The sequence below is a fragment of the Marmota flaviventris genome, chromosome 2, assembly GCF_047511675.1.
Source record: "Marmota flaviventris isolate mMarFla1 chromosome 2, mMarFla1.hap1, whole genome shotgun sequence".
In the NCBI taxonomy this organism is placed as follows: Eukaryota; Metazoa; Chordata; class Mammalia; order Rodentia; family Sciuridae; genus Marmota; species Marmota flaviventris.
The window spans coordinates 132,815,127-132,841,765 of NC_092499.1; the positions used below are offsets into that span (position 1 = coordinate 132,815,127).

The window sequence follows — 26,639 nt, forward strand, 5'->3', positions numbered from 1 at the left end:
TGTTCAACAGAGTGCTCTTTTGTCTTGTTCTTAAATATTTGAGTCAATCCATGGACAAAAATACATTTTTAAAAATTTGCTTTGTTTTTAAAATTAATGACTCTAAGCTTTTTAAAAAATATATGCTTATTAGTCATTTGAACTATATATATTTTTCATTTTTTGTGGTACTAGGGACTGAACCCAGGAGCAAATCACCATTGAGCTACATAGGTTCCGCTTTTAATTTTTAATTTTGAGATAGGGTCTTGCAAAACAGCAGAAGCTGACTTCAAACTTGCAATCCTCCTGCCCCGGCCTCCTGAGTTGCTGTGATCACAGACATGTGCCACCACGCCTGATAAGCCCCTTCTCATAAAATGCTTGTTTGTGGATCCATTCTATGGTTTTGTTATGCTCGAATTCGGGACCCCCAAAAGACCACCAGAGACCCAAAATTGATGTAAGCAGCAAAGAGGTGTTTATTGCAAGCTAGCTCAGTCCTCCGCGCGCACACACAGCAACTGGTGATGCTGAGAGGCCCCGAGCCCAGGGTTTGCAGCAGTTTTATACATTCTTTGGAGAAGGCAGGGACCCCCACATACATCATAGCATCTCTTAGCAAATCATCACACACGGCGGGAAAATCAAATAATAACTCTAAAACATGATTAGCGCATTCACTGGCGGGAACAAGTTGGGTAGGGGTGATTGGTTACTACAAGAGGGGGATTCATTTGAACTGATTGGTTTAAGCCAAGAGGGGTGTTCATGCTGAATTACATGGTTTCCCAACACGTTATCAACCACCATAAACTTCTGGGAGGGTCATCTGGCATCCCAGGTATTTCCCTGTCTCATTCTGATTGGTGGCTGCTAGGGGGTTGCTATGGATCGCCACCTAGTCTGACTGAGTCAGGGACATCTGGTGCAGCAGATCTCTCTGTTATTTGTAGATAAACCACTTAGCAGGGTGGGAATGTGCCTAGGAGCGCTCTGTGGGTCTTTTCAAGGACAAAGGTCATGTCCCTTCCTTGGACAGGCTTTGCTCTGAGATAGAGGCTGGTTTTTCAGTTTCACATTAGGGTGTTTGACTTTTAAAAAATAAGATCATAGCTAATATTTTTGTTTAATTTCTTTGTCAAAATCCTGAAGATTAAAAAAGTGATTTTTTTCCCCAACATATAGAACAGTAGAGGGAATAGTATATCAAACCCCAATGCACTCATCAACCCATAACCTGGATTCAGCAATTATTCACTCATGGCTAATTAGTCTTGCTTCATGCCTGCCTCCCTTCCTCACCCTGTCCCTATATGCCTTTGTTGTTAGTAAATCTTCAACATCATATCATTTCATCTGTAAATATTTCAGTATAGAGACAACTGAAAATATAGGTAGTCAAATCACCCATCTTTCCCCTTGTGGCTTCTACCTTTGGTATTATGCTCAAAAAATCGTCTATTTTTCCAGTTGTCTTTAGTTTCATTAAAAAAACAAATAAACAAAAAAACTTTGACCTTTTGGATCCATCAGAACTGAAACTTTTTCAAATATTTAAGCCACTAAGTAAGTTAGAATATCCTTACTATCTTGAAACATTTCATATGTGAAATACTTTTGCACAGGTCATTTTGCCTTCTCTGTCCAGTCTTATGCTGTGATGATTATTTGCGGGAGTATAGATTTAATATTTATTATTGTAAATTCCCTGGAAAACACTACAAATTGATTATCACTTACATTGTTTTAATGTGCAACCATCTAAAATTCTGAAAAAAACAAAACAAAACCCTTAGTATTGCAGCCATGATATTGCTCATTAGTCCCTTAAAATTTGATTTTGCAAGCTCAGCATATAAAAGGCTCTCCATTTTCCATTTTAAAAATTATTTATTAAGGGAGTGGGGATGTGGCTCAGTGGTAGAGCACTTTCCCCAGCATTGGGGAAAAAAAAAGAAAAAGACTTATGAAGTAAAATTTTCGTTGTTACTTAATTATATCCAATCTAATAATTAATAATTACATCTTTGCACATTAAACAAAAGTGATTAGAAATTACCAGAAATATAATTTCAATCAATTGACTAAAACATTTTGAGTTCTCATGATGTGCTAGGTATAAAATAATGTTTGGTGATGACAAAAGAACAAACAAGATGGACACAGTCCTATCTTCAAGTAACTTACAACTCCAAATGCTGTGATCAATTTCAGGGACTCCAGGTCTGCTGTGAAGAATCCATGAATAGGTATTAGGACAGCTCAGTCAGAAATGCAGGTTTGAGGACATAATCATCCATGGAAAGACCTAGTTATAGGATCTGTGAAAACGTATTTCAATGGGTACTTGGTGTTTTATTTCTTTCATTCCTTATCTCTGCAGTGCTTTCTCAGCATTTTGTGGATCTCAGAGCTCCAGCTAGGTTTCAGTGACCTCATTCACAGCACTTTGGATAAGAGCCTGAGGCTGAGAAAGGTTCTGAGAAAAGATATTTTGCCGTCAAAAGCTTTCAGTTGAATGATGGATCTCTCACTCTAATTAATGCCATCATAGATCCCCTGGAATGGCCTCGAAGTATTATTTATCCTATTTTTATAATTGAAAATTATAAACTTTTCATTTCTTTACATTTCATATGTGTTCATTTAATAGATAACTCCTCAACAATTGGTTCCATCTTTAGTGATACTTAAATATTTTTCTATGTGGAAATAAGCAGGGTTTATGTATAACTACTCTGTTTTATTTTTTGTTTGTTTGTTTGTCTGTCTGTTTTGGTACCAGGGATTAAACTCAGGGTTACTTAACCACTGAGTCATATCTCCAACCCTATTTTGTATTTTATTTAGAGACAGAGTCTTACTGAGTTGTTTAGTGCCTCAAAGTTGCTGAGGCTGGCTTTGAACTTGAGATTCTCCTGTCTTAGCCTCCCAGGTTGCTGGGATTACAGGCTTGCACCACTATGCCTGGCACTACTGCACTGTTGATCAACAAAATACTCTCTCTGTTTCTATTGGGAAAGAGGTTAAGAATAATGTAAACTCTTTTGCTTCTGATTCTTCAATCAGTTAATGTTTCACTAGGCTATAGGTAATGAAAGAAAGACACTATCAGGCCATAAAGAAATTTGTTTGTTTGTTTGTTTTTTCACTTAACAATAAGTCTAGATAAAGACAGGCCGGAGCTGGGCAGATATTTAACAGTGTCATAAATAATCTAGGGCTGGGGTTGGGCTCAGTGGCAGAGTACTTGCCTCACACATGTGAGGCACTGGGTTCGATCCTTAGCACCACATAAAAATAAATAAACAAAATAAAGATATTGCATCCATCTATAACTAAAAAATATTTTTAAATAAATAAATAATCTAGATTCTATCTTTCTGTACCACCAACTTCAACTGTGAAATTCAACCTCATGGTTGCAAGATGGCTGCTATAATTCTAACAGCAAACCCACCCGAGCAGGAACAAAGGGAAAGTACAAGGGGCAAAATCACAGCTGAGTCTGGCTCTATTAAAAGTCTGACTAGGGTTGAGGGTATAGCTCAGTGATACAGAGTTTGCCCAGCAGATGTGAGGCTCTGGTTCTATTCCCAGCATCACAAAGAAAAAAAAATATATAGTCTTTCCAGAAGATTCCCCCAGGGCTCTCTACTTAGAGCCTATTGGATAGAATTGTGTCATATGCTCTCAGCAGGAGAGATGGGGTGATTGTGTGTCTTAATTGAGAGTACTATTATTCAGAACAAAAATTTGGGCTCTGTTGGTAAGAAAGATGGGAAGAATGTCACAATTCCCACTCACTAAGGGTGACGTTGGCATAAGCTTTGGAGCACTTTCATCTTCTTCAAAACTCAATAATACTGCCTATGCCAGAAGGCACCAGAATTTCTACATTCAATAAATCACTCACTCATTCTTTATCAATTCAGTTAATATTCACCAAGCATCTTCTCTACACTAGTCATGGCAGAAACAATGATGAACAAAAAGTAAAATAGGGCAATGTCTCAGATTTCATCCAGACAATGAGATTCAGTTTTTAAGCATCAGTATCTTTCTCTTATGGTCCATAACAAATGGATAATTCTCAACACCCAGAACACTAACATAGAAGACAGTCAAACATGTAATAAAGGGCCAATATTAAATATCAGAGACCAAAATATTCAGCCACATAGCATACTGTGTAATTCATCAATCTTGGCTGGTTTAAGAGGATACAGAGTTACTCCAGGCAGATTATACCATGAACTTGTACCTTTACATTCCAGGGGTTAACTCAGTGACCGATTCATGGTAAATACCCAGTAAATACATTTGCTGACCTGAATGCAAACTAAGATCTCACCCTAACAGAATGATAAGAATTACAGAGAAATTCTTTAAGGTCAAAGAGGATAGCTGGTAATCCCTGACCTTCGCATTTTGTAGGGCAAACTTGCTATCTGTGCTGTATTACATTCAAGTTTCCCAGCGGAAATGTCAGGGCACACTGACATATTTGTAGTGGAGATGTTACAGAGATACTGAAATACTGAATCTTTTAGTCCCTGGGTAGCACATCTCATCTGAGTGGGTCACACAAACTTCACTACTGGCTATATTTGGCATGAAGTGGGAAAGGCTTGCTAGTTCTGCTCTATGGCCCAGAACTTAGGGGTTTTAATTTAATACAATAATCAGAACAGTCATACCTCCTGGGGAATATGTGTTATTTCAGCCCACCTCTGCAAAGATTCCTAGCAGGATGAGAATAAAGGCCAGTCTTTTATTTATGTGCTTATTTATTGATTGATATTATACTGAATCGCACCTCACAAGTCTTTTGTGGAAAGAGATAGGGTCTAAACAAACAAATGTCTGTCTCTTTAATTTTCCACCAAGCCATATTGAATATGAAGGCGCGCTCTCTCTCTCTTTAGGACTAGGAATTGAACCTAGTATGTTGAGCTGCATCCCCAACCCTTTTCACTTTTTATTTTGTGTTAAGTTGCTGAAACTGGCCTCAAATTTGCAACCTTCTGGCTTCAGTCTCCCAAGTGGCTGGGATGCAGGTGTGTGCCCCTAGCTAGGTGCCACAGTCCAGCTGCAGCAAAATAACCGGGGGGGTGACGAACAACTTGTGTATGTTGATACAGCAGGAGAGGGAGCCGTTCATTGCAGGACAGGAGCAGTATTTATACATTCCACACAGCTTATCTAATTAGCATAAACTAGACACATCAGTCAACCAACAAGGAATCTCCACACTTAATGGCTCGCTTTTGTCACTTCTCAAACCACTCCCTCTGGCATTCTGCCAGGCACCATCCAGACTTGTTCACGAACTCTAACATTCCCCTGGCAAAATGCCAGGTGTTATTTTGACTTGTTTACAGACTCTAACATTTCCCCCTTTTGTTTAATTTAAATAACGACCATAGTGGTTTTTACAGAAACACCATAAATAACCTGCTACAAACAGAAAGGGAGGATACAAAATGCCACAATACCAAGCCAATTGATGGCTCCATGCAAGAAGCCCTTGGAAAAATTATACCAGCAATGACAGTGTTAGCAAAGATACCGAGTTACAATTTGTTATAGATTACAGTTTGTTGTCTCAGTCCAGGTAAAGTAGTGTCTCAATAGATTAACTCACAGTCCAGGTAAATCACAGTCCAGGTAAGTTCTGCAGGCAGCTAGCTTAAATCACAGTCCAGGTAAGTTCTGCAGGCAGCTAGCTTGATCCGAAGTCTCGTCCGTTTCTCAGCTGAAGTCTCGTCTGGTTCTCAGCAACACTGGAAATTCTTCCACCTTGGTCTTTACCGGCACTGGGACGAAGGCAGGAACTCAGGATGGCTAAAGAAAATCCTGTAGCATTCTACTAAGAAAACAACCTTCTGAACAATTTAGTACATTATCTCAAGGTTTTATTTACATTTGAAATAAGCATTAATAGTGCTCATTACTCATCAGCTTCCAGGTGTGGGAGAACCATTGTAGCTTAGTTATTGGCATTGAAAATGACCAAACATCAGGGACACCAGTAGCGTCTTCTGCTGGCTGTAGTGCCTGGGCAGCCCCAGATGGCCCTGGGGAGTGTCCCGGACTCAAACTGCTACTGGGCACAGGGAGCAAGAGCCTGCGAGACTGTGCCTCCAGGTCAGGTCTAGATTTGGGGTCGGCGCAGTGGCATCCCGCTCCCCGGGCGGGAGGCGGGGAAGGGCCAGTCACCGCTGCCTCTTGGAAAATCCTTGCTGCGCTGTGACCGGCTTGCACACTTGGCAGCCGCCTCTCTGCTTCACACACCCTCCGGTAACGAAAAGTATTTAGTAATAGCCTTTTGCTGCAACTTTTTTCCTGATAATCCTTCTTCTTCTGAATTTTCTTTTTCTTTCTGACTAGAGTTCCTGGGCTCTTATCAACACATGCCCTAACTATTCTTGGTTCCACTGGGGTGCCTTCTTCCCTTAGTAATTTGCTTCTCACCCCTTCCATATTTTCATCATAAAGACAATACAATACACTGAGACAAAACAAGACACAAACATACTGTATCAATCTTCTCCATTTTCTCGAAATGGTCATTTTTCCTCTCGCCCTATCTGCCTAGGGACGAGCAGATTTGCTCCCGTCCTATCTATGGACGGGCAGCATTTTTTTCGTTACTTACCCCCGAGTGTCCCGGGGCTCCCCGTACGGGCCACCATCTGCCGAAGTCCAGCTGCAGCAAAATAACCGGGGGGGGGGGGGGGGGGGGGGTGACGAACAACTTGTGTATGTTGATACAGCAGGAGAGGGAGCCGTTCATTGCAGGACAGGAGCAGTATTTATACATTCCACACAGCTTATCTAATTAGCATAAACTAGACACATCAGTCAACCAACAAGGAATCTCCACACTTAATGGCTCGCTTTTGTCACTTCTCAAACCACTCCCTCTGGCATTCTGCCAGGCACCATCCAGACTTGTTCACGAACTCTAACATTCCCCTGGCAAAATGCCAGGTGTTATTTTGACTTGTTTACAGACTCTAACAGCTAGGCACGGCATGAAGGTTGTCTTTTCCATCGCAGCACAAAGATATGGACTTGAGATCTCATCACAATCCCCTTTCATGACCCATGTGATGTTCAAACCTTGTCAAGAGACAGGTGAGAGGAGTGGTGTTTGAAAAAGATTGGCCAAGGGATGTGGTAGACACCCTTTCATCTCAGTTCTCAAAATTCTTGTCCTGCATTAGATTAGAAAGTAATGCACTTGGCTGTCACCTTTGCTCCCCTCAGAAACATCACCCTGAACTTTCCTCAAGTTTCATGAAGAGTTGAGATTTTTAAGACACATAAAAACAAACAAACAAAACTTATTGTGAATCTTTTGCTGATACCCTAGATTGTAAGGTCTGAGAGTAGGCATTATTTTACCTTCTGCAGTTTTAACAAACACCTTAGGGTGCTGTGGGCAAGAAAAAATTACATGCATGTATGTTGAGTACAAAAAAAAAAAAAAAAAAAGACCAAAGTAAAGTATACCAACATGCAGCAATTTACAAACCTTTTTTTTTTTTTTTGGGTGTGGGGGGGGAGGTATCGGGGATTGAACCCAGGGGCACTTAACCTCTGAGCCATATCCCCAGCTGTCTTTAAAAATATTTTATTTAGAGACAGGGTCTTGCTGAGCTGCTTAGGACCTTGCTAAGTTGCTGAGGCAGGCTTTGGATTTGTGATCCTCCTGCCTTAGCCTCCAGAGGTGTTGGGATTACAGGCATGCGCCACCAGTCCCAGTTTACAAACTTTTTTTTTTTAAAGGAAATCTAATTCTGTGAAGCTAAAATTTGGCTTTAGGTGAACAGTTTCACCAAGTGTGAATAACTTTAAAACAGACTTCAAATATGTAGTCTGAACAGGCTTAAAAACTTTTAAAAAAATTTACCAGGTTTTTAAAAACTAAGTTTAAATAGTTCAGAAACACCTAAAAATTGTTTCAGAACAATTTTGTTAAAGAACGTCTTCTTTAACAAAGTTTTCAAGTTTACTGAAATCAGTATGGGTAAATTCATCTAGATGAGCGTGCTCAAAATTCTTCTTCTAAGAAAGCCACAACAACAAAAAATTCTTCTCCACACACCAGAGTTAAAACCGCAGGTGGAGTGGAAATATGGCAATTTCGGAGCTCCTAGTTGCCTTACTGCCTGCCAGGCCAGGAAAGGACCTCCTGCCAATTCCCCAAAGAGAATTTAGGCCGCCAAGTCAGGAGGGAAAAGGCAAGTGCAGAGGCTGGATGAGCTTGGCACCAGAGCACGCAAGTTTCAAGGTATTGAGTTATATTTGGAAAAATCATTTAGAGGTGACTGCCAAGATTATAGTGAATTAAAATCATTGTAAGATGTGGGGATAGGAAAGATAGTAGAATAAAACAGACATTATTACTGTATGTATATATGTGACTACATGACCAATATGATTCTGCAACATGTCCACTCAGAAAAATGAGATTATATCCCACTATGTATAATAGAAAATCTACCCCACAAGAAACAGAAAAGACAACCTCACCAAGGTTTATTGCGAAATACATTACGGCCTCGTTACAATAGCTGACCCTTTCTAAGTGTTGATGGACCTTTATTTTATTTATTTATTTATTTATATGCAGTTCTGAGAATGGAACCCAGTGCCTCACACATGTGAGACAAACGCTCTACCACTGAAACATGATCCCAGCCCAATAGCTGACTTTTATAGATACAGGGATGTACTAAAAGTGAAGTCATGTCCCTAGAAAGTTAACAATGTTGCTACATATGCAGAAACATCTGCATGGAACTGGGAAATACATCCATGATTGTCCCATCCCACATCTCTAGTACCCCTTATGGTGTGGAGACAAGTCAGAAAGTAGCACAGACACCAAGAGCCAAACACTGAAGGTTCATTTTAATTCCTTTCCAGTCGTTAATTTTCTTTTCAATAGATTCCCAAGAACCACCATCCGACACAAAAACTTGGATTTGGGTAAGGAAATACCAAGGGGAGGGGAGTGAGGGGAACACTCACTCAAGAGTGACGCCTGTGTCCCCCCCCCAGTCCGTTCCCAGTATCAGCCCAGCTGCCCAGCTCCCCGGAGTAGCGCTCCAGCACGAGGCACGAGAACGCGCTCTCCAGGCCCGGGAAGGCAGGAGCCCGCGCCCAGCACCGCGGCGCAAGGCGGGCAGCGGGGAGCCCCGCCCCAGAAGCCGCCTCGCGCGTCCCGTGGGGGCGCCGCGGCGCGGTAACCCGGAAGCGGCGGCGGGCGTGCGGGAGCGCGGGCGGCGCGCACAGCCGGCCCTGGCCGCCGCCGGCTTTGTGTGCCGCGCGCGGGCCCCGGCCGCCCGCGCGTCGCCCGGGCCGCGGGGCAGCCGCTGACCCGCCCTCCCGCTCCTCCCTCCCGCCGCGGGCGGGCCGCAGCCTCCCTTCTTGTCGCGCCCGCGCGCTCCCTCCTCCCCGTCAGCCACCAGCCAGCCGGGTCGCCGGCGGGCGCCAGGCCGCCCGGATGCCTGAGCCAGGCCCCAGGATGAACGGCTTCTCGCTGGGAGAGCTGTGCTGGCTCTTCTGCTGCCCGCCCTGCCCGAGCCGCATCGCCGCCAAGCTGGCCTTCCTGCCGCCCGAGCCCACCTACACTGTCCTGGCGCCCGAGCAGCGCGGCCCCGGCGCGCCCTCCACGGCCCCCGCTCCGGCCCCGGCAGCTGCGGCCCAGCCGGCGCCGCAGCAGCCTGAGGAGGGCGCGGGCGCGGGGCCCGGCGCGTGCAGCCTGCACCTGAGCGAGCGCGCCGACTGGCAGTACTCGCAGCGCGAGCTGGACGCCGTCGAGGTCTTCTTCTCGCGCACCGCCCGGGACAACCGGCTCGGCTGCATGTTCGTGCGCTGCGCGCCCTCCAGCCGCTACACGCTGCTCTTCTCTCACGGCAACGCCGTGGACCTGGGCCAGATGTGCAGCTTCTACATCGGCCTCGGCTCGCGCATCAACTGCAACATTTTCTCCTACGACTACTCGGGCTACGGCGTCAGCTCAGGCAAACCCTCCGAGAAGAACCTCTACGCCGACATCGATGCCGCGTGGCAGGCGCTGCGCACCCGGTGAGCCTGGCGGGGGTCACCAGGCCCGGCTTGCAGCTGTAGACAGGCTGGTGGGGGTCTCCTCGGCGGTCTTCAGGGAGAGGGGCCTCTCCTCTCCGACTGGGGCGAGTAGAGAGCCCCAGATTGCTGAGGATTCGCATTTCGTCCCCACTCCTGTCCTGTTTTCACCCTCTTTCAAACCTGCCAGCCCTCGGGTTGCTGGAGAGCTTAGATCCCGGCGCTGTGCCGCTTTAGCACGCCCAGGTGCCGCAGGTCTTGGGGCTGGGTCTTTTGTGGCTCTGGCCACTGCAAGTGGCGGCGTAGGGATGTGTAAGTACTGGGCAAAGAGAACCAACTTGTTTCCTGCTTAGTTTGTATGAGCTGGCCATCAAGACTGAAGGTCCTTAGGCAGAAGTGACCTTGGGCAAGACATAAGTCTCTAGACTCTGTTTCGGCCACGTGAAACAGGAGGCCAGATGGGATGGCCTCGGAAGACTTTCTGATTGTGAAGTGCCCTTGGAGCAAAGCCTTTGCAGACAGTTGGAGGGTCGGATGGTATGAAGAGTTTGCCTCCCAGTGGAGCAGAGTAGCTGGCACTGTTTGGACAGGAAGTTAGCTGGTGACCTGGCACCTTTCATAGAGCCTCAGTAAACAGCCCAGGATGAGTTTGAATCATACAGGGATGGGGAATGTCTTGACCTTGAATTAGTACTCATGGAAGGATTGGAAAGTATTTATTGAGTGCCTTTTTATGTACCAGGCACAATCTGGGTACATGATTTAGGGGCTAGACCTGGTAACACAAGCAAAAACCTGAGTTTTGTGGCCAAGTCAGGTCACCTGCTTGTGCTCCAGTTTAGATGTCAGCTACCTTTCTCACCTACCTCATAGCAGTAATTGGTGAAGATACTTGAGGTCATGTCTATACAGAGGTTGGTTTTCTTCAGAGGAAAGAGTCCTCAGAATAAGCACAATAAGCACTGTGTTGCTGTAGACCTTTTTATAGTTCTTAAGCTTGTTTGTTCAACTCATAAGCATGGCCAGTGTTAATGATTTTGTTTCCATTTGTGTTTATGCGTAGGTTCATAACTTACCCATTGCCTTTCTGGGAAATGGCTTGTCCAACAGAGAAGTACTGGCTTGTTCATGTTCTGAAGTCCTGATGGGATGTCCTCATTTAGAGTATATAGCTTTTGGAAAATGGTTTAGGCAAATGAGAATGTATCATATGCTCATGTATTGAGTCAGAATCCACAAGTAGTTAAAAGCCACCTGTTCAGGAAAGGGTTTCAAAAGTATGTGCAGATTGCTAGAATTTGCCATTGGAATAGGTATTAAAATGTAAGGTTGGTTGGCATTAGATCTTTTTTAAGTGAAACATAAAAATTCTACTTTGAGTATGTTATTCAAAAGTTTCTGTAGAATTTTGTTGCTTACATGTACATCAGCATTAAAATGAAAGAACCCTTTGCCCTGAGCAAGTAGGTGTGTCTGAGTTGCCTCATATGTAAGGCATAGTTACTTCCTGAAGTCTTCTGTCATCTTTAGTTTTGGATTTGAATTATCTGATGGTATTCCCAAACTTTGCTCTCTGATATTTCCAAATTTTGCTTGTGATTCTCAACTAAAATAGGTTAGAATTTAGTGGCTATAAGTGAGAATCTTAGAATTTGAAGAAAACTTACAAGTTCTCTGGTCTAGTTCTTTTCAGACTTTGTGATCCTACAGTAAAAAAACTTGTTTTACATCTTGATCAAGCACTGTGCTACATATTTAAAGTGAATGTTTCACAAAACAATGTTTTTCCTTATGAGTGATTCACATAGCAGAATATGTTGTGTTCTGTTTTATTTCGCTTAAGAAAGTAAAGAAAATGAATGCTGGTTGTAAGCTGTTAGATGGATTTCCCAGCTCATGCATGGATCCTGCTCTTGTCCACCCACTTCATTTGAAAGAATGACAATCTTACCAGCCATAGGTCTCTTGGCTACTAGTTTAGAATTCTTTACACTGTACCTTGTAGTAATATATTTCACATATACATATATGTGACTGAGTTGTTCTATGAAGCTTAGGTATCCCAAACTGCCTTCCTAAGTCTTTCCTTTCTTTTTGTTTCCTATGATTTTTCTTCTATAATCTGACCATTGCTGTCCTTTTACAGCTCTGTTCAGGTATTGCCATGGCAAGAATACCTTCCACACCATGTGTCCATGGTAAGAACCCCGCCTCCCACTTGAACCCCCTTTTTTTCTGTGGAGCTCTGATCTCCTGGTTCTGGTATTGTTTAGAACACTGATTGGAGAGCTTGCCTTATCCTGAGTCATCTTTGTCCTTAGATTATATCCCCAGCAGGACTGTGCTGTGCAGCCCCCATAGAATTAGGCTGAGTCCCTTGCCTCATTTCTCATGCTTATACCTAGCCTTTAGAATATGACCTAGTATGCTGAGACTACTGCACCCTGACTGGACCCTAAATGTATTCCCTGTGCGCCTGCACTTACAACAGTGTTGTTACTTCTGTTACTTAATTGAATCCTCACTCAATTCAGAGTTCTTAAGGAAAGGGATTCTATCTTGTCTTCTGTGTTTCCAGCAACTGGCAAAAGTGCTTTTAAATAAAAGGCATTCATTAAATATTTGTTCAATGATTGCGTATGATGGTTACCCTATCAACAAATGGGAAACATTTAATTTTTCTTAAATGTTTAACGTTTTTTAAATTGCAAAGAGTTGAATCCTATTTTACTTCTAGAGTTTAATATCCGTATGTACAACCATAGACAAAAAGGTGTTCAAATGTATTAGCCTGAGGTATGATCTACTTTGTGTCCATATCTTGGTGTTCATGTAACACTGAAGTGTCAGCATTGAAGAACAGAGCAGCAGGTGCCTTGCTATCACAGTAGGTAAGCCATCAGTCTCATAATCTGAAGAAAGAGAGCAGCAGGTACCCTTCACTTATCTTGCTCCTCATCTTCTATCCACTACCTGTCTGTGAGGTCTCCTCTCATGCTTAGTGAGTTGCGCAGCCCTCAGTGAAGAACTTGAAACATGAATGCTTTTCAGTGTGCAGTCCCCACGTGGATGCACAAAGCAATGAATGAGTCCCCTCAGAAGAAGGTTAAGATTAAGGTGTGCAAGTAATTTACAATAAGGGTTTCATGAGGCAAGAAAGATGATTTGCTCCTTGACCAATAGATGGTTATTTTAAGGATTCATACCATTACTGAGAAGGGCATAGAAAGAGAGGTGGGGGGTTGAAAGAGGCAGGAGAAGTGTGGACTCAGTATAGAAGAAGGGAAAGTTGGTGTGGAACAGGAAGGAGGGACAACTAAACCTAAGCATGATGGAAAGTGTCAAGATTAGGACATATTTTACATTTGTGTAATATTGATGGACTTTGTAAGTATGTTGTGAATGGCAAACAATTGAGGGCATGAATTAAAATCACTTACAGGTGTTTGTGGAAAGGGCACTGTAAAATTCAGGACTTCCTTACTGGAACCTGTGAGTCAGGGAAGTAAAGTGATTAATCTGTGTAGGTCAATGGAAGAACACCTGGGTTCAGCTCCCTGGATGCACAACCTTTGAGGATATCTTCCTGGACCTCAGCAGTTGTAGACTGTGCAGAAGTGGGACTGTGATTCAAGTGGGAAGGAATAAAGCTGGTTTGAAAGTATAAACCCAAACAAGCAAATAATCCAAAGAATGAGGTGTAAAGCAGGCAGAGAGCGTTTGAGCTGAGACATTTTAATCTGGAGAAACAGAAGAGTGGGGCATTTGTGATTTAGTTTGTTATTGGTGTTTACCAATACCCCAGAAGTCTTCTTTGAAACTTCTATTTGATACAGTTGCCAAAGACTGTGAAGGCAGAGAGAAAACAAATGCCGAGAGAGGAAGATAAATAACAGACTTTGTGCCTAGGTGCAAAAAGCAAATTACAAAAGAGTTAATATTTCATTATTTTATTCATTTGACCAATGGACCATTAACCATTAAATACACATTTAATAATAGTACTGTGCTTATTTCAGACACTGGAGGTTCTCTTTGAGTATCATTAATCCCCAACTCTTTCTTTCCCCTCCCTCCCTCCTTTCCTTCTTTCCTTCCCTCCTTTCATGAGAGGACAGACTAGAAGCATTTTGAACACATACATGGTTAGCTTTATAACTTTGATGTCTGTGATTCACAGGGTCTGTGACTGGGGAATCCATGTCCCCAGAAGACTGTAGTGACCTGGGGTGTTGGGGTCCTTGGAAGCACCTCTGTTGATTGTGAATGGTGTTTATAGTTGCCACTTTCAGGGTGGAATTGCCCTGAGAGTAGCAAAACTTGCCTTTCCTTGACATAATGGCATAGCTTCTTTGTTCTCAATTTTCTCAGAGGGAATACTCTGGGGCCATTAAAGGAAGAGAGCCTAGGATTTCTACTTGACTTAGACTGATCAGAGCCAAGAAAAACAGAACATGTTATAAGTACTGTTTGATACAAGATGAAAGCACAATGATATCTGTAAAAAAGGAAATATATTCCTTAGTATCCACAGAAAGTTATTTCCAGGACCCTTTGTGTATATCAAAATCCATAGATGCTCAAGTCCCTAGTATTAAATAGTACAGTGTTTGCATATAATCTGTGGGCATCCTTACACATACTTTGAATCACCTCTAGATGACTCATAATACCTAATGCAGTGTAAAGGCTACATAAATAGTTGTTGTACTATATTGTTTAGGGAATGATGACAAAAAAAAGTATATGTGTGTTCAGTACATATACAGTTTTTGTTTTTCAAATCTTTTTGATCCTTGGCTGGTTGATTCTGCAGATACAGAACTTGAAGATATGGAGGAGTGACTGGCAGAATGTTGGTTTGCATTTCTAGGCAGTCAATATGAGAATATCCTATTAGGAAGAAGATGATTTTTTCCTAAGAACAGACCTGATGACATGTAACTAGGGCTGGGCACAGTGGTGCACACCTGTAATCCCAGTGACTCAGAAGGCTGAGGCAGGAGAATCACAAGTTCAAAGCTAGCCTTGGCACTTAGTGAGACCCTGTCACAAAATAAAAAATAAGTGTGTATATAGCTCAGTGGTAGAGTGCTTCTGGGTTAAATCCCCTATACCAAAACAAAACAAAAGTAGGCCATGTGTGTTTGGGGGTCAGCTCAGAGCCCTTCTCTTGGGCCTTTCTTCTCTTCCTTCCTGGCTCTTCAGGCTCCCCTTACTCTGCCATCATGCAGATTTTGTTCCTATTTGCAGTACCAGAATCTGAGCTTCTGCCTCCACCCCACCAAAACTCACTCATGGTTCTATTTTGAGGGACTGTACTTTTAGCCAATAATCCAGTTGAGAAAGATCTGAAAAACACTTCCATTTTCTGTGTTAATGGGCAATAACTCTTTGATGTGTTCTCTTTTAAGCACATTTGCTTTTATTTAGGGAACTCTTGGAGACTGTTTCCACTAAAACTTACTCTTAAATCTCTAATTGGTGGAAAAAAGCATTTCTTTTTCTTTGCAGAAGTAAATTACATCATACTGTCCTCTGATTACTTAGACCTTACCTTTAAGGTCATTCACTCCCTTCTGCTGCTTTCCCTCCTCACCCTCCAAATTGAGTAACTTCTTAGCTCTGGCCAGCATTGATAATCCCATTTAAGACTTCAAAGCCCGATTTGAGGGATTGCGTGGTTCCCTTTGGTAGTAACCCTACGCTGTGCAGACTTTTGCTTAGGCTCATATTGAAATTACAAATCTGTTCCCCTTTAAGAATCCTGTTGTATAGGAATCCAAAATCTCAACACAGAAAAATATAGGAGATTGTTATTTGGATAACAGGGTGATTTGTTTATAGGAGGTTTAGTCAGCTTTTGTGTCACTGTAACCAAAATACTCAATATGAACCATTTAGAGGAGGAAAAGTTTATTTGAAGCTCACTCACTGTTTCAGAGGTTTAATCTTTTTTGGCTGACTCCATCGCTCTAGGTCCACGGTGAGGCAGAGCACTGCTCCCTTCGTAATGGTGTCAGAAGCAGAGAGGGGAAGGGACTGCAGGAAAGATTCACCCATCCATACAAAGAGGGGGCCAGACTTGCCCTTAAATAGCGAACCCACTGTGCAATGAGACATAGTCTATTTGTGATGGTGGAGCTGTTGTGACCTAATCCCCTCTTCATGGTCAAACTTTTTACTCCTGTAAAAACGGGAATTATATTTCAGTATGAGTTTGGGAGGAACAGACATTCAGATCATCTTCAATGAAACATTTGACACTTTTGGTGTCCACATTCCATTATATATATATATTTTTTTTTTTTTTGGAGGGGGTTGCAGATACCAAGGATTGAACCTAGCCCTTTTTATTTTTTATTTTGAGATAGGGTCTCGCGGAGTTGCTTTGAGCTTCAGTAAGTTTTGCGGAGGCTGACTTTGAAATTGCAGTCCTCCTGCCTCAACCTCTCAAGCCGCTGCTATGCCTGACTATTCCATTGTTTTAAAACATGAAACAATGAAATGTAACCCAACTACAGGAATTTTGAGGTGCCTTCTGTAGGTTTATATTTTGTAACTTTCAAGAGATGCTCTTAGTGCTTTTGAATTTGCTTGTGTATCTGTTGAGCGGTTTACTGGTATGGAACCCAGGGGCACTCTGCCACTCAGCTACATCCCTATCCCTTAGTATTTTGAGGCAGGGTCTCACTGCGTTGCCCAGGAAGCCTTTGAAACTGCAATCCTCCTGCCTCATCCTCCATAGTAGCCGGAACTACTGGTATGCATCATTGTGCATGGCTGAATTTGCTTTTCTTGACCACACTGGGAAACTTGATAGATTTCATATGGTTCAGTGGATCTCATCCCTGGCTTTTCTTTACAATTTTCCAGGTTAATTTTTTTTAAAATGTATGTTTTAGTTGTAGGTAAACAAAATACCTTTACTTTATTTTTATGTGGTGCTGAGGATTGAACTCAGTGCCTCACGTGTGCTAAGCAAGCACTCTACCACTGAGCCACAATCCCAGCACCCCCAGGTTATTTTTTTTAAAGTTTGTGATATGTGTGTGTGTGTGTGTGTGTGTGTGTGTGTATAGCCAGAATTGAAATACACAAATTTAGAAACATCCAAATGCTGGTGTATAAAGATTAGCCCCCATTATAACTGGTTAAGAGTAGAAGAAAAGAGGCTGTTAAAGATCTTTGGTGGACAGGATCACTCTAGAATAAACCATATGAGGAGGCAGTAGTTGAAAAGAAATATATGTTTGTATTTGTGAGAGTCCCCAGAGACTCAAGGCAGTGCAGCTGGGATCCTGTCCCCAGAGACTCACAAGGCAGTGCAGCTGGGAAGCCCTTCACCTCTCCAGCTTCCTCTGCCTGCACTGGCTTGGTGTTTCTCAAGTCCTTTTCTCTGCCTGCCTGTCCCCTTGCTCTTTCCACAGACAAGCCTCTATATTGCTGAGCCCCGCCATCTGACTTCCCTCTGACTTGGTGGCCGGTGGCCGCAGAGCTGGCTTCCTTTGTGCTTGGTACCCTTCCTTGGTTCACCCCTTTGTACCTCCAGGTTAGTGATAGCTGGTGCTAGAGCAGTCTACAGAAGCATGGCAAGTTGGTCAGGAGCCAGGGGCAGGTGAGAATGTCCAGATGTCTCTGCTACTCTGGCCTTTCTGTGAGTCACATTACTTCCTCTGAGTGGGTAGTGGGCTGTAGGAATTGGCTCTGCTTGCCATTCAGCTCCTATAATGTGACACAAAGTTCCTTCTGAAAGGAGAGCTTCAACCTTGAAGAATAGACCACAATTAATTCTTTAAACCAGGTCAGTAGAACAGTGACGTCATTGCCCTTTTGTGACCACATGTGTAGGCACGCATTGGAAAACTGGGAGCCAAGGCTGTAGCAAAATAGTCTCTTGCCTTTTGGTGCCTCTTCTCCTATCCTACCACACATGCACTGTCCACCATGGACTGCCAAAAATGGCCTGTGGTGTGGACACAATTCTGAACAGCCTGTGGGGCAGGGAGGACAGGTCAGGCATTGGATAAAGAATGCAAGCAAGAAAGGGGCTGAGGCAGTAGTTCATTGGCAGAACACTTGCCTAGCATTGGGTTCCATCCTCAACATCACATAAAAAAATAAATAAAATAAAGACATGCTGTCCATCTACAACCATTAAAAAAAAAAAAAAAATGCAAGAGAGGGCCAAAGGCTGAAACTGCACAGTGCAAATGGATCTCTGTGTGACTCAGCTTAAAGATCCAGGGTGTGATATGACTTAATGATTTATTTCTTCATTTAGATGATTTACAGCTGGAACTGGTTTCCGACTATAACTGGTAACCCAGGCAAGGTCATTTCAAGGGTAACCTGGGGAGGAACATTCCCTGCAGTTCTTACTCTCTGTGATGTATTTTGTAGTGAAGGGCAAAGGATTTAGATAGACAAACTTGGGTTTAGGTCCTGCCCGTGCCGCTTTATTAGTTGCTTGTCTCATCAGGCAAGTCTCCTAACCTTTTCAGACCTTAGTTAAGATAATAAAAATAATGATAAAGCAATAATAATCTTGGTGCAGACATTTCATGTCAGGTGCTTAACAACGTTGCCTTCCACACAGTAAGGGCTCATTGAATGGCTTGTTGTGTTAGAATTGTTGCTCACACTGTTGGAGCAGTAATAACCAGATGCTCAGATCAAGCTGAAAACCAGACACTAGGTCATAAGGAGAGGAGCCAAGCTGTAGACTTTGCTTCTTTCCCTATTGTTTGTAGGTAGGAACACCTAGGTCAAGGCTGGCTGAATGGGTGTGCACATAGAGGAACAGTAAAGATGTTTTGGTTTCATTTACAGCTAAGGAGAAAGAAGTTCTTTGAATTCAGTTGCTTGTGTCCTCGAAAGCTTTGGGGATTGATTACATTAGTATTTTAAATCTGATAGCACTTCATCTCCCAAGGTGTTTATATCCCCAAAGGAGATCTTTAAAGGAGAGGAAACCCTACCTGTAATCCAACACTTGCCATTACTTTGCAAACCATTCTGCACCTGCTCCCTCCCCTTTGTGTCCAGGCTTAGCTATGGGATTGGAACAGGAACCAGAGGCTTCTTCATCATGGGGTCAGGAGTGGCAAGGACTGGAAGTGAAACTCTGTTTCCTCTGCACCAGAACATTCTGGTTGCTCTTTACTAATGGGGCAGCCTTAATCAGATAGAGCTGTCCTCTTTTCCCAAAGAGGGCCAGCAGACCTGCTTTTAAAATATGAATGCTCCCATAATGCCTTACACCTTAGATTCAAGTGGAGTTTTCAAGACTCTGTAATGGAGCTCATTGATAACTTCCACATTATTGATTCACTTTAAAGTGTTAAAGGACCATGGTACCATGGTGAAATTGGAAACCTCTGTTTCCAGGAAGTCTAGGTCATTCAGATCCAGTGCTTAGTCTAGTAGTTAACTGTTAGGTATCATTTACTTGCTGAATCACTGAGAAAAGCCCGTTCCCCAAAACTTCTTGTTGTCAGAATACTGTGCACATTTTCAAAGAAAAAAGGAACACAAAGAACCCCCAATATGGATTATTCATTTGTTTTCTTCATTTAAAATTTTTAAATGGTTTTAACAAAATCTGGGCAGTTATTCAGTGTGTGGGGTGTGTGTATGAAGTAAGCTCATTCAGAATATATCCACAGAGAGTGAACTTCTAGACATTAAATATAACTCTGCTAGCTAGAACCTCATCATTATGGTCAGTAATCAAGACAGTCCAGCTTATCCAGAGCTGTCTTTAGTGATTGTCATGGACATAACAACCTGTGCAATAGTAATTATGTTGACTGCAAAGGTCTGTGGTGCCAGAACAAGCTTTTTGTGTGCTGGTTGACCTTAAATATTTGATTTTTTTTTTTTTTTTTAAAGAACAGCTTTTTTTTTTTTAAGAGAGAGAATTTTTTAATATTTATTTTTCAGTTTTTGACGGACACAACATCTTTGTTTGTATGTGGTGCTGAGGCTCGAACCAGGGCCGCACACATGCCAGGCGAGTGCGATACCGCTTGAACCACATCCCCAGCCCAATTTGTTTGTATTATCATAAATTACTCAGGGATATTTCAGACTCAGTGGATTACCATGATGCTGAACTATAACTATTGTCCTTAAAACTTTGTAAAACTTGTTCTATTTTAGTTTTAACATATCTGTTAGGAAAGGACTATTCACAGGCTAATCACTTCTAAGCACATTTTATATTATATAAATAGGCTGGGTGAAATAAATAAGTTAAAAAAGTAATATGTGCTGTCATATAGTTAATTGGAATAAAATAGTTTTTCCTACTAAAAAGTCAGTAAAATCCTATAAATATAGATTAGGAACGTATTAAGCTAGAAATAAAATTACAGGGAGGGATAAAATAGTTTGGGCTGTCATCATCTGTATTCAGGGGACTTCTCTGTCCCTGAAGCTCAGTGGTAGCTTGTAGTCTGAAGAGTCTGTCCATCTCTGGACCATGTCCACTGGGCAGTCCTGCCACACTGTGGGTTCAGTGTACTGTCAACACAGCTTTCACTGTTTTGACCATTAGTGTGCTCACTTCCATTTATTCAGGCTCCAAGTTAGAGGGCTCCTCGTACCTTCCCTCCTTCATTCACACACCCGAATAGCCCCAAGTTTCTATGGTTTTTCCTTTGAATGTTTTCTTTTTTCCCCCCTACCTTCTTCCTTTGATCTAGGCCTTCCCAATTTTCCCCATTCTTCTCCAAGTGGGCCCCCAGCCCTGGGGGCAGGCTTAGGTCTCTTGACTGCCATTGCTCTCTGCTTCTTCTCAGCTCCTGAAAGTATAAAGCCTGGCACAACATGAGCACTCCTTGAAAACTTGATGAGTAAACAAATGAATAAGTTGATAGCCACAGAGCTCACGAACTTCAGGGTTGGAATTACCTGGGGTGGGGGATACTTGTTAAAATAGATGCTGGGTGAGGCCCTAAGCCACTTGGCGAGATCCTGTCTCAGAATGAAAAAGGGTTGGGGATGTGGCTTAGTGATTGAGTGCACCTGGGTTCAATTCCCAGTACAAAAAAACCCCCCAAAACTAGGCTCCATCCATAAAGGCTACTAGAGAATGGGTGAAGCAGGCCCAGAGTAAACCATTTTAAACCAGCAGGCCCCGTGTAAAGGTCAGTTCCTCTGCATTTTAGGAGCACTGGGACATGTAAGCTCTTGAGGGAGGCAGTTAGAATACCTCATATGGTGACTCAGGGTTGTATATTACCCCCTCTCTGAAATTTGCTGTAATTCTCCTTCCCTGGAGTAATAGCACGCATTGTAAAACTGGTAGTCCATAATTCAGGGCTTTTTAAATTTTATTTTGAAGTAAATATCTGCTTTTATAAACATATATGGATATTATAAATATATAGTTTCTTTAAAAGCTATTTGTAGCTCTTGTTCTCTAGGATATGGTTGCATATTCCTCAAAGATTTGTACAATTGGATCACAGTTTTCTTTGTCACTTCACCTTCTGCTGTTATCCTGTGCAATTTAAGTATTCTGAGATATAGAGATGCTATTCAGCAACTCTGCCTTGCTGTCTTTGCCCTCTCCCTCATTATTTTCCTCCTTCACTCTGCACCACTCCATAGTCCATACCTGTGGCCACCCTTTGTGATTACCTGGAACGCTCTACTTCCAGGATTTTGAATTCCCAAAACCTCTGGCTCACCTCATCTGTTGGTTCTACTTATTAACAAATGTATCAGTTGCCCTCTGTAGGCCAGCTGTCTTCCAAAATAAAACAGACAAACAAACAATTACTGCTCTTGCAAAGTTTCCATTCACAGATGCTGATGACAGATGAATCATTAATAATTTTTATGTAAATGATAGTTTCTTAGAACATGGTAAGTGATGCAGAAAAACAGAACAGGGCAAGGTGAGGGGGCATTGGAGAGGGGTTTAGCCTGTGCACTGTAGTTTAAAAGGATGGTCAAGATTTGCTTCTTCAAGAGAAGGATACTTATTTCAAAGCAATGAGAGCCTAGCTATGTGTAGGAAAGGGCTGAGAGACAAAGGTCCTGGGGTGGAGTATGGTTTACAGTTTCAAAGAACATAATGAAACCAGGGTGGCCAGAGCAGGGCAAGTAAGGGGTGCAGAGGTTAGGAAGATAACAGAAGAGGACTGAGAGTAACTGAGGGGGGTTGCTACCTACAATCTTACCCATCGTTGCAAAGACTTTGTCTCTTACAAAAGGAAATGGGCGCCCTGGGAGGGCATTGGGAAGTGGAAAGACATGATTTGACTTAGGTTTCAAAAGGATCACTCCGTATTGTGTAAATGATAAATTAGAAGGTCTGGTGTGCCTCTGGAGGAAGAAAGGAGACCAATTAGAATTGACTACAGTATGTTAGGTGAGAGATAATGGTGGCGGACCAGGGGTGGGTAGCAACAGTGGTGAAAAATACTTTAGTTGTGGGTACATTTAAAGGGAGAACAAACAATACTGCTGATGCAAAATGGGAAAAGAAGACATCAAGGATGACTGCAAAGATGTTGTCTTGAGCCGTAGAAAAGATGGCTTACTATTCATTGAGTGCTGTAAGTGGCTCTGGTTGTGAGTTGCAGGGCATAGTTCAGGAGTAGGGCTTCGGATCTGTGGAGTTTGAGATGCCCATCTCCACCTTTAAATGGATATGTAGAAGAAGTTATAAAATTTAAGTCTATAATAGTTCAGGATTGAGGTCTGAGCTAGAGATAAATTTGGCAATTGTCCCTTCAAAGAAGGAAAGCTGTGAAACCAAAAACAAACTTGAAATGATTGGCAGTTTTGCCTGGGATAGACCTGCTTCTGCCATTGTCCTTGCCAAAGTCAACCTGTAGATGCTTCATGGAATTCATTCATCTGGTACCCTGGCATCTATGATCCGTATTTCCATTTGACTTCCAGGAGTCCAGTGTTTGGAGGGTCAGGTGCTCCTGTGAATGATTGAATGACAGGTTTCTTTCTTATTAGGAGGGAACTCCTTGGTATCAGTGGGCCCAAAGTGGTGGCTCTTTGGTCAGTCTCTGTGCCTAGAGAGCGATGGCAGATTTCCCTGTGATCTCAAGCACCCAGGAGAGTGTCAGGATTACACAGCCCAAGTGTGATTTTTCAATAGAAGGTGACCAGCAATCTTTTAGAGATCTCTTCCTTACTGCATGCTTTCTGGTTTCTACTGTATTATTTTTTGAAAAATCCTTGTGTAAGATTACAGTTTAAAAAAAAAAATTTTTTTTTTTTAGTTGTAGATGAACACACGGTATCTTTATTTATTTTTATGTGGTGCTGAGGATTGAGCCCAGTGCCTCACACATCTGAAGCAAGTGCTTTACCACTGAGCTATAGCCCCAGCCTAAGATTACAATTTTAATTTGCATAAAGCCTCCTGCCTGTCTGTTTCCCTGTTTCCGTCTCTGAACTGAAAATGGGACAAGAGTTTCTTGGGGACTTTTTTTTTTTTGCAAGCATCTGGATCTTCTGTAATCCATTCTTTTCTTATTTTGAGTTATCCTTTTGGCTTCACATTTACTAAAGAACTGCAGAGTCAATTAATGAGCACCCCAAACAATAGGCGTCTAAATCTCTTAGGAGTTGTCCATTCCATCGCAACTCTTTTCTCAAAAGTGCTACTTAGAATGAAAAACTGATGCCCGTGTATTTCTGAAAGAAAAAAATATATATACCTTGGCTGGTCTGAGCTCTTTACCTGGAGTGCCTTCTCTGGCCATCGTGTGCTGGCTGGAGATTCTCTGTACCATTCACATGTCCACCATGCAGACAGAGCCTTGTCAGCAAGGTAGGCTTCCCTTCCTCTGTTCCCGTAGCTCTGGTTATACTTCTGTTCTAGTTCTTGTCACCTGGTCCTTTGGTTAGTTTTAACTATATCTGATTCATCTTTAAGAATATAATCTCCTTGAGGGCAGAGCTGATCCTCGACTTACCCAGAGCCAAGTACATTTCTCCTTGCAGAAAAGGCCCTCTTGTATTAGTTGAAGGACTGGGTGGAGTCATTGAAAGGTCTTATTTGTATTCAGAGCTCTTTCTTTTTTTAGATTCAAGGATTCTGAGTCTTAACCTCTTTGATTTTTGGCTGGGTAGGCATCACTGTGTCACTCAGGTAGCTGTTACAGACTCAGCTTCCTGCTAAGATTTCTCTTCAGGGTTGAACATGAATGTGTAACCTACCCATGTGATAAGGACTAGGGAACTGAGAGACCTTTGCCACATCCTGCCATCCAATCCCTCAAATGCCTGCTTTCCTCCTGGAAAATAAAGCTTGCTTTCTTAAGAAAAGCCTTACCTGTCCATGGGAGCATTCAGGAAGGGTGACCGGAGTACTTAGAGGAGAGGAGGACATCGGTCTTCCTTGTGAGAGGAGAGTGTGCAGGTTCATCTGCTACCAGGGCAGTACCCCATGTCGTCAGGAGGTATCCTTGACTGTCACATTCAATAATGTTTTTTTTTGGTTGTTGTTTAATTATTTGGAAAAAGTAGTTGTGGTTGATATTATTGAGGGTATATTTAAAGTCAGTTAACAATGAAGAAATTTTACAAGAGGGTTTCTAGTTGGGTGCAGTGGTGAGCACCTGTAATCCCAGTCACTAGGGAGATTGAGGTGGGAGAATGGCAAGTTTGAGGCCAGCCTTGGCAACTTTGTGAGACCCTGTCTTAAATAAAAAGGGCTGGGGATGTTGTTCTCTGTTAGAGCGCCCCTGGGTTCAGTCCCCAGTACTGGGGGGGAGAAAAGAAGAGGGAGGGAAAAGGGGATGGTCATGAACTGAAATCGATTTCCATGTGTGTATGTGAGTTTGTCTACTATAACCCTAAAGCTTTAATTAAAAAAAGAAAGAAAAGAATTTTCTGTTTGTAGTTTCTCTGACTGCCAGCATATGACCTAATCTCCTAAAATCTGAGATCCACAAACTCCTTTTTACCTTGCCGTGTTGCTTGTTAAAAACAAAACTTTATTATGGAAAAATCCAAGTTATATGCAAAGTAAAGACAATATGAAAATAAACCCCACGATATCAGTGCCCATCTTCAGCAGTTTTTTAAAAAAATTTTTGTAGTTATACATGGACAGCATGCCTTTATTTTATATGCTTATTTTTGTATGTGGTGCTAAGGATCGAACCCAGTGCCTCACCCATGCTAGGCAAGCACTGTGCCACTGAGCCCTAGCCCCTTCAGCAGTTTTTTTAAACATTTTGCCATTCTCATAGCATGACGAGCTCCACTCATACTTCATCCTATCTATTATTACTTTGTGTGGGTCTATTTTTGTTTTGTTTGGTTTTGATACTGGGGATTGAACCCAGGGGTGCTCTACCACTGAGCTGCATCCCAGAACCTTTTTATTTTTTATTTTAAATCAGGGTCTTGCTAAGTTGTCAAGTCTGGCCTTGAACTTGTGATCCCCCTGCCTGAGCCTCTTGAATAACTGAGGTTGCAGGCATGGGACACTACTGACCTGTGTGTGTGTGTGTGTGTGTGTGTGTCTAAAATGCAGAAATTGTGGCTAATTTCCAGCAATTCCTTTTTGCTACCTATGCCTAAACCCAGACTGGTGCTAAGTCAGCACAGGGGCAAGCCTTCCTTCTTGAGTGGTGGGAACAGTGTTATACCATGAATGGGGCATGGATTGCAATAGGAAAAGACTGAAGGGAGTACTAAATAGATTTAGTACCATATATCAAAGACTGTGCACTGGGTGCAGAAAGAAAATATCAGAACTTATATTTATGTTTATTTTTTTTTTCCAGTCTGTCTTCAGTGTTTATGGTTTTGTGGAGTGTTTTAAAAACCACGCATGTGGGTGTGCACACACACTAGAGCATGCACTCATTTTTATGAAGAAGAATTCATGATTAAATGTTTAGACACCAGGGCTGTTAATAAATATTGTTACTTAATCTATTTTTGGATTTCTTTTTCCAGAATTGTAGGATCTGGGCCTGATAATAAAATCCTTAGAAATTTTAGTCTTTCAACAAATTGGGTGCTCAGCATATGTCAGGTGCAGGGCTAAATACTGGGTACAGTCTTCAGCATGCGCACAGGCACATACACACACACATTTAATTTGCATTTTAAAAAGATGACTTTGAATATCCTTGGAGAGACCTTCCCCCACAGAGTTCTGTACAGTTGTCTAACTGTATTCTGACAAAATGTCTCCTGTATCTTTGAAAATCAATTGAAAGGAAGAAAAGAAATATGGCTTTTCTGGTGAAATAGTCACTAGGATTCCTTTTAACACGTGAATTGAGTGGCTCTGACTGCTCTACTGTTGTGCAAGTGTGTTTGACAGCTGGAGGTGGCTAAGGACTGGTGATCAGAATCTTGATGACTGTAGGTGGCCAAGTGTAGAGGTTAAGAGCAAGGGCAACAGAGCAGACTACCTGGGTTTGAATTCTACTCATGCTTCATTTTCTTTTGTGAAATGGGGAAATTATAGTGTGTATATAATACGGTTTATTTAAATAAGTGAGTATTTGTAAAGTGCTTATATAAGTTTGATAAGAACAATTTTTTAAAAATCT

At 42.3% G+C, this 26,639-nt stretch overlaps 1 protein-coding gene across 1 annotated transcript in view; it reads left to right on the plus strand.

Annotated features, from left to right (window-relative positions):
• The first annotated feature begins 9,475 nt into the window (after window positions 1-9,475).
• Abhd17c (abhydrolase domain containing 17C, depalmitoylase) overlaps window positions 9,476-26,639 on the plus strand; it is a 54,353-nt gene continuing 37,189 nt past the window's right edge. The window contains exon 1 of the mRNA XM_027919801.2: window positions 9,476-10,086. Coding sequence (XP_027775602.2) covers window positions 9,503-10,086 — 584 coding nt within the window. The 5' untranslated portion in view covers window positions 9,476-9,502. The remainder of the gene's footprint in view (window positions 10,087-26,639) is intronic.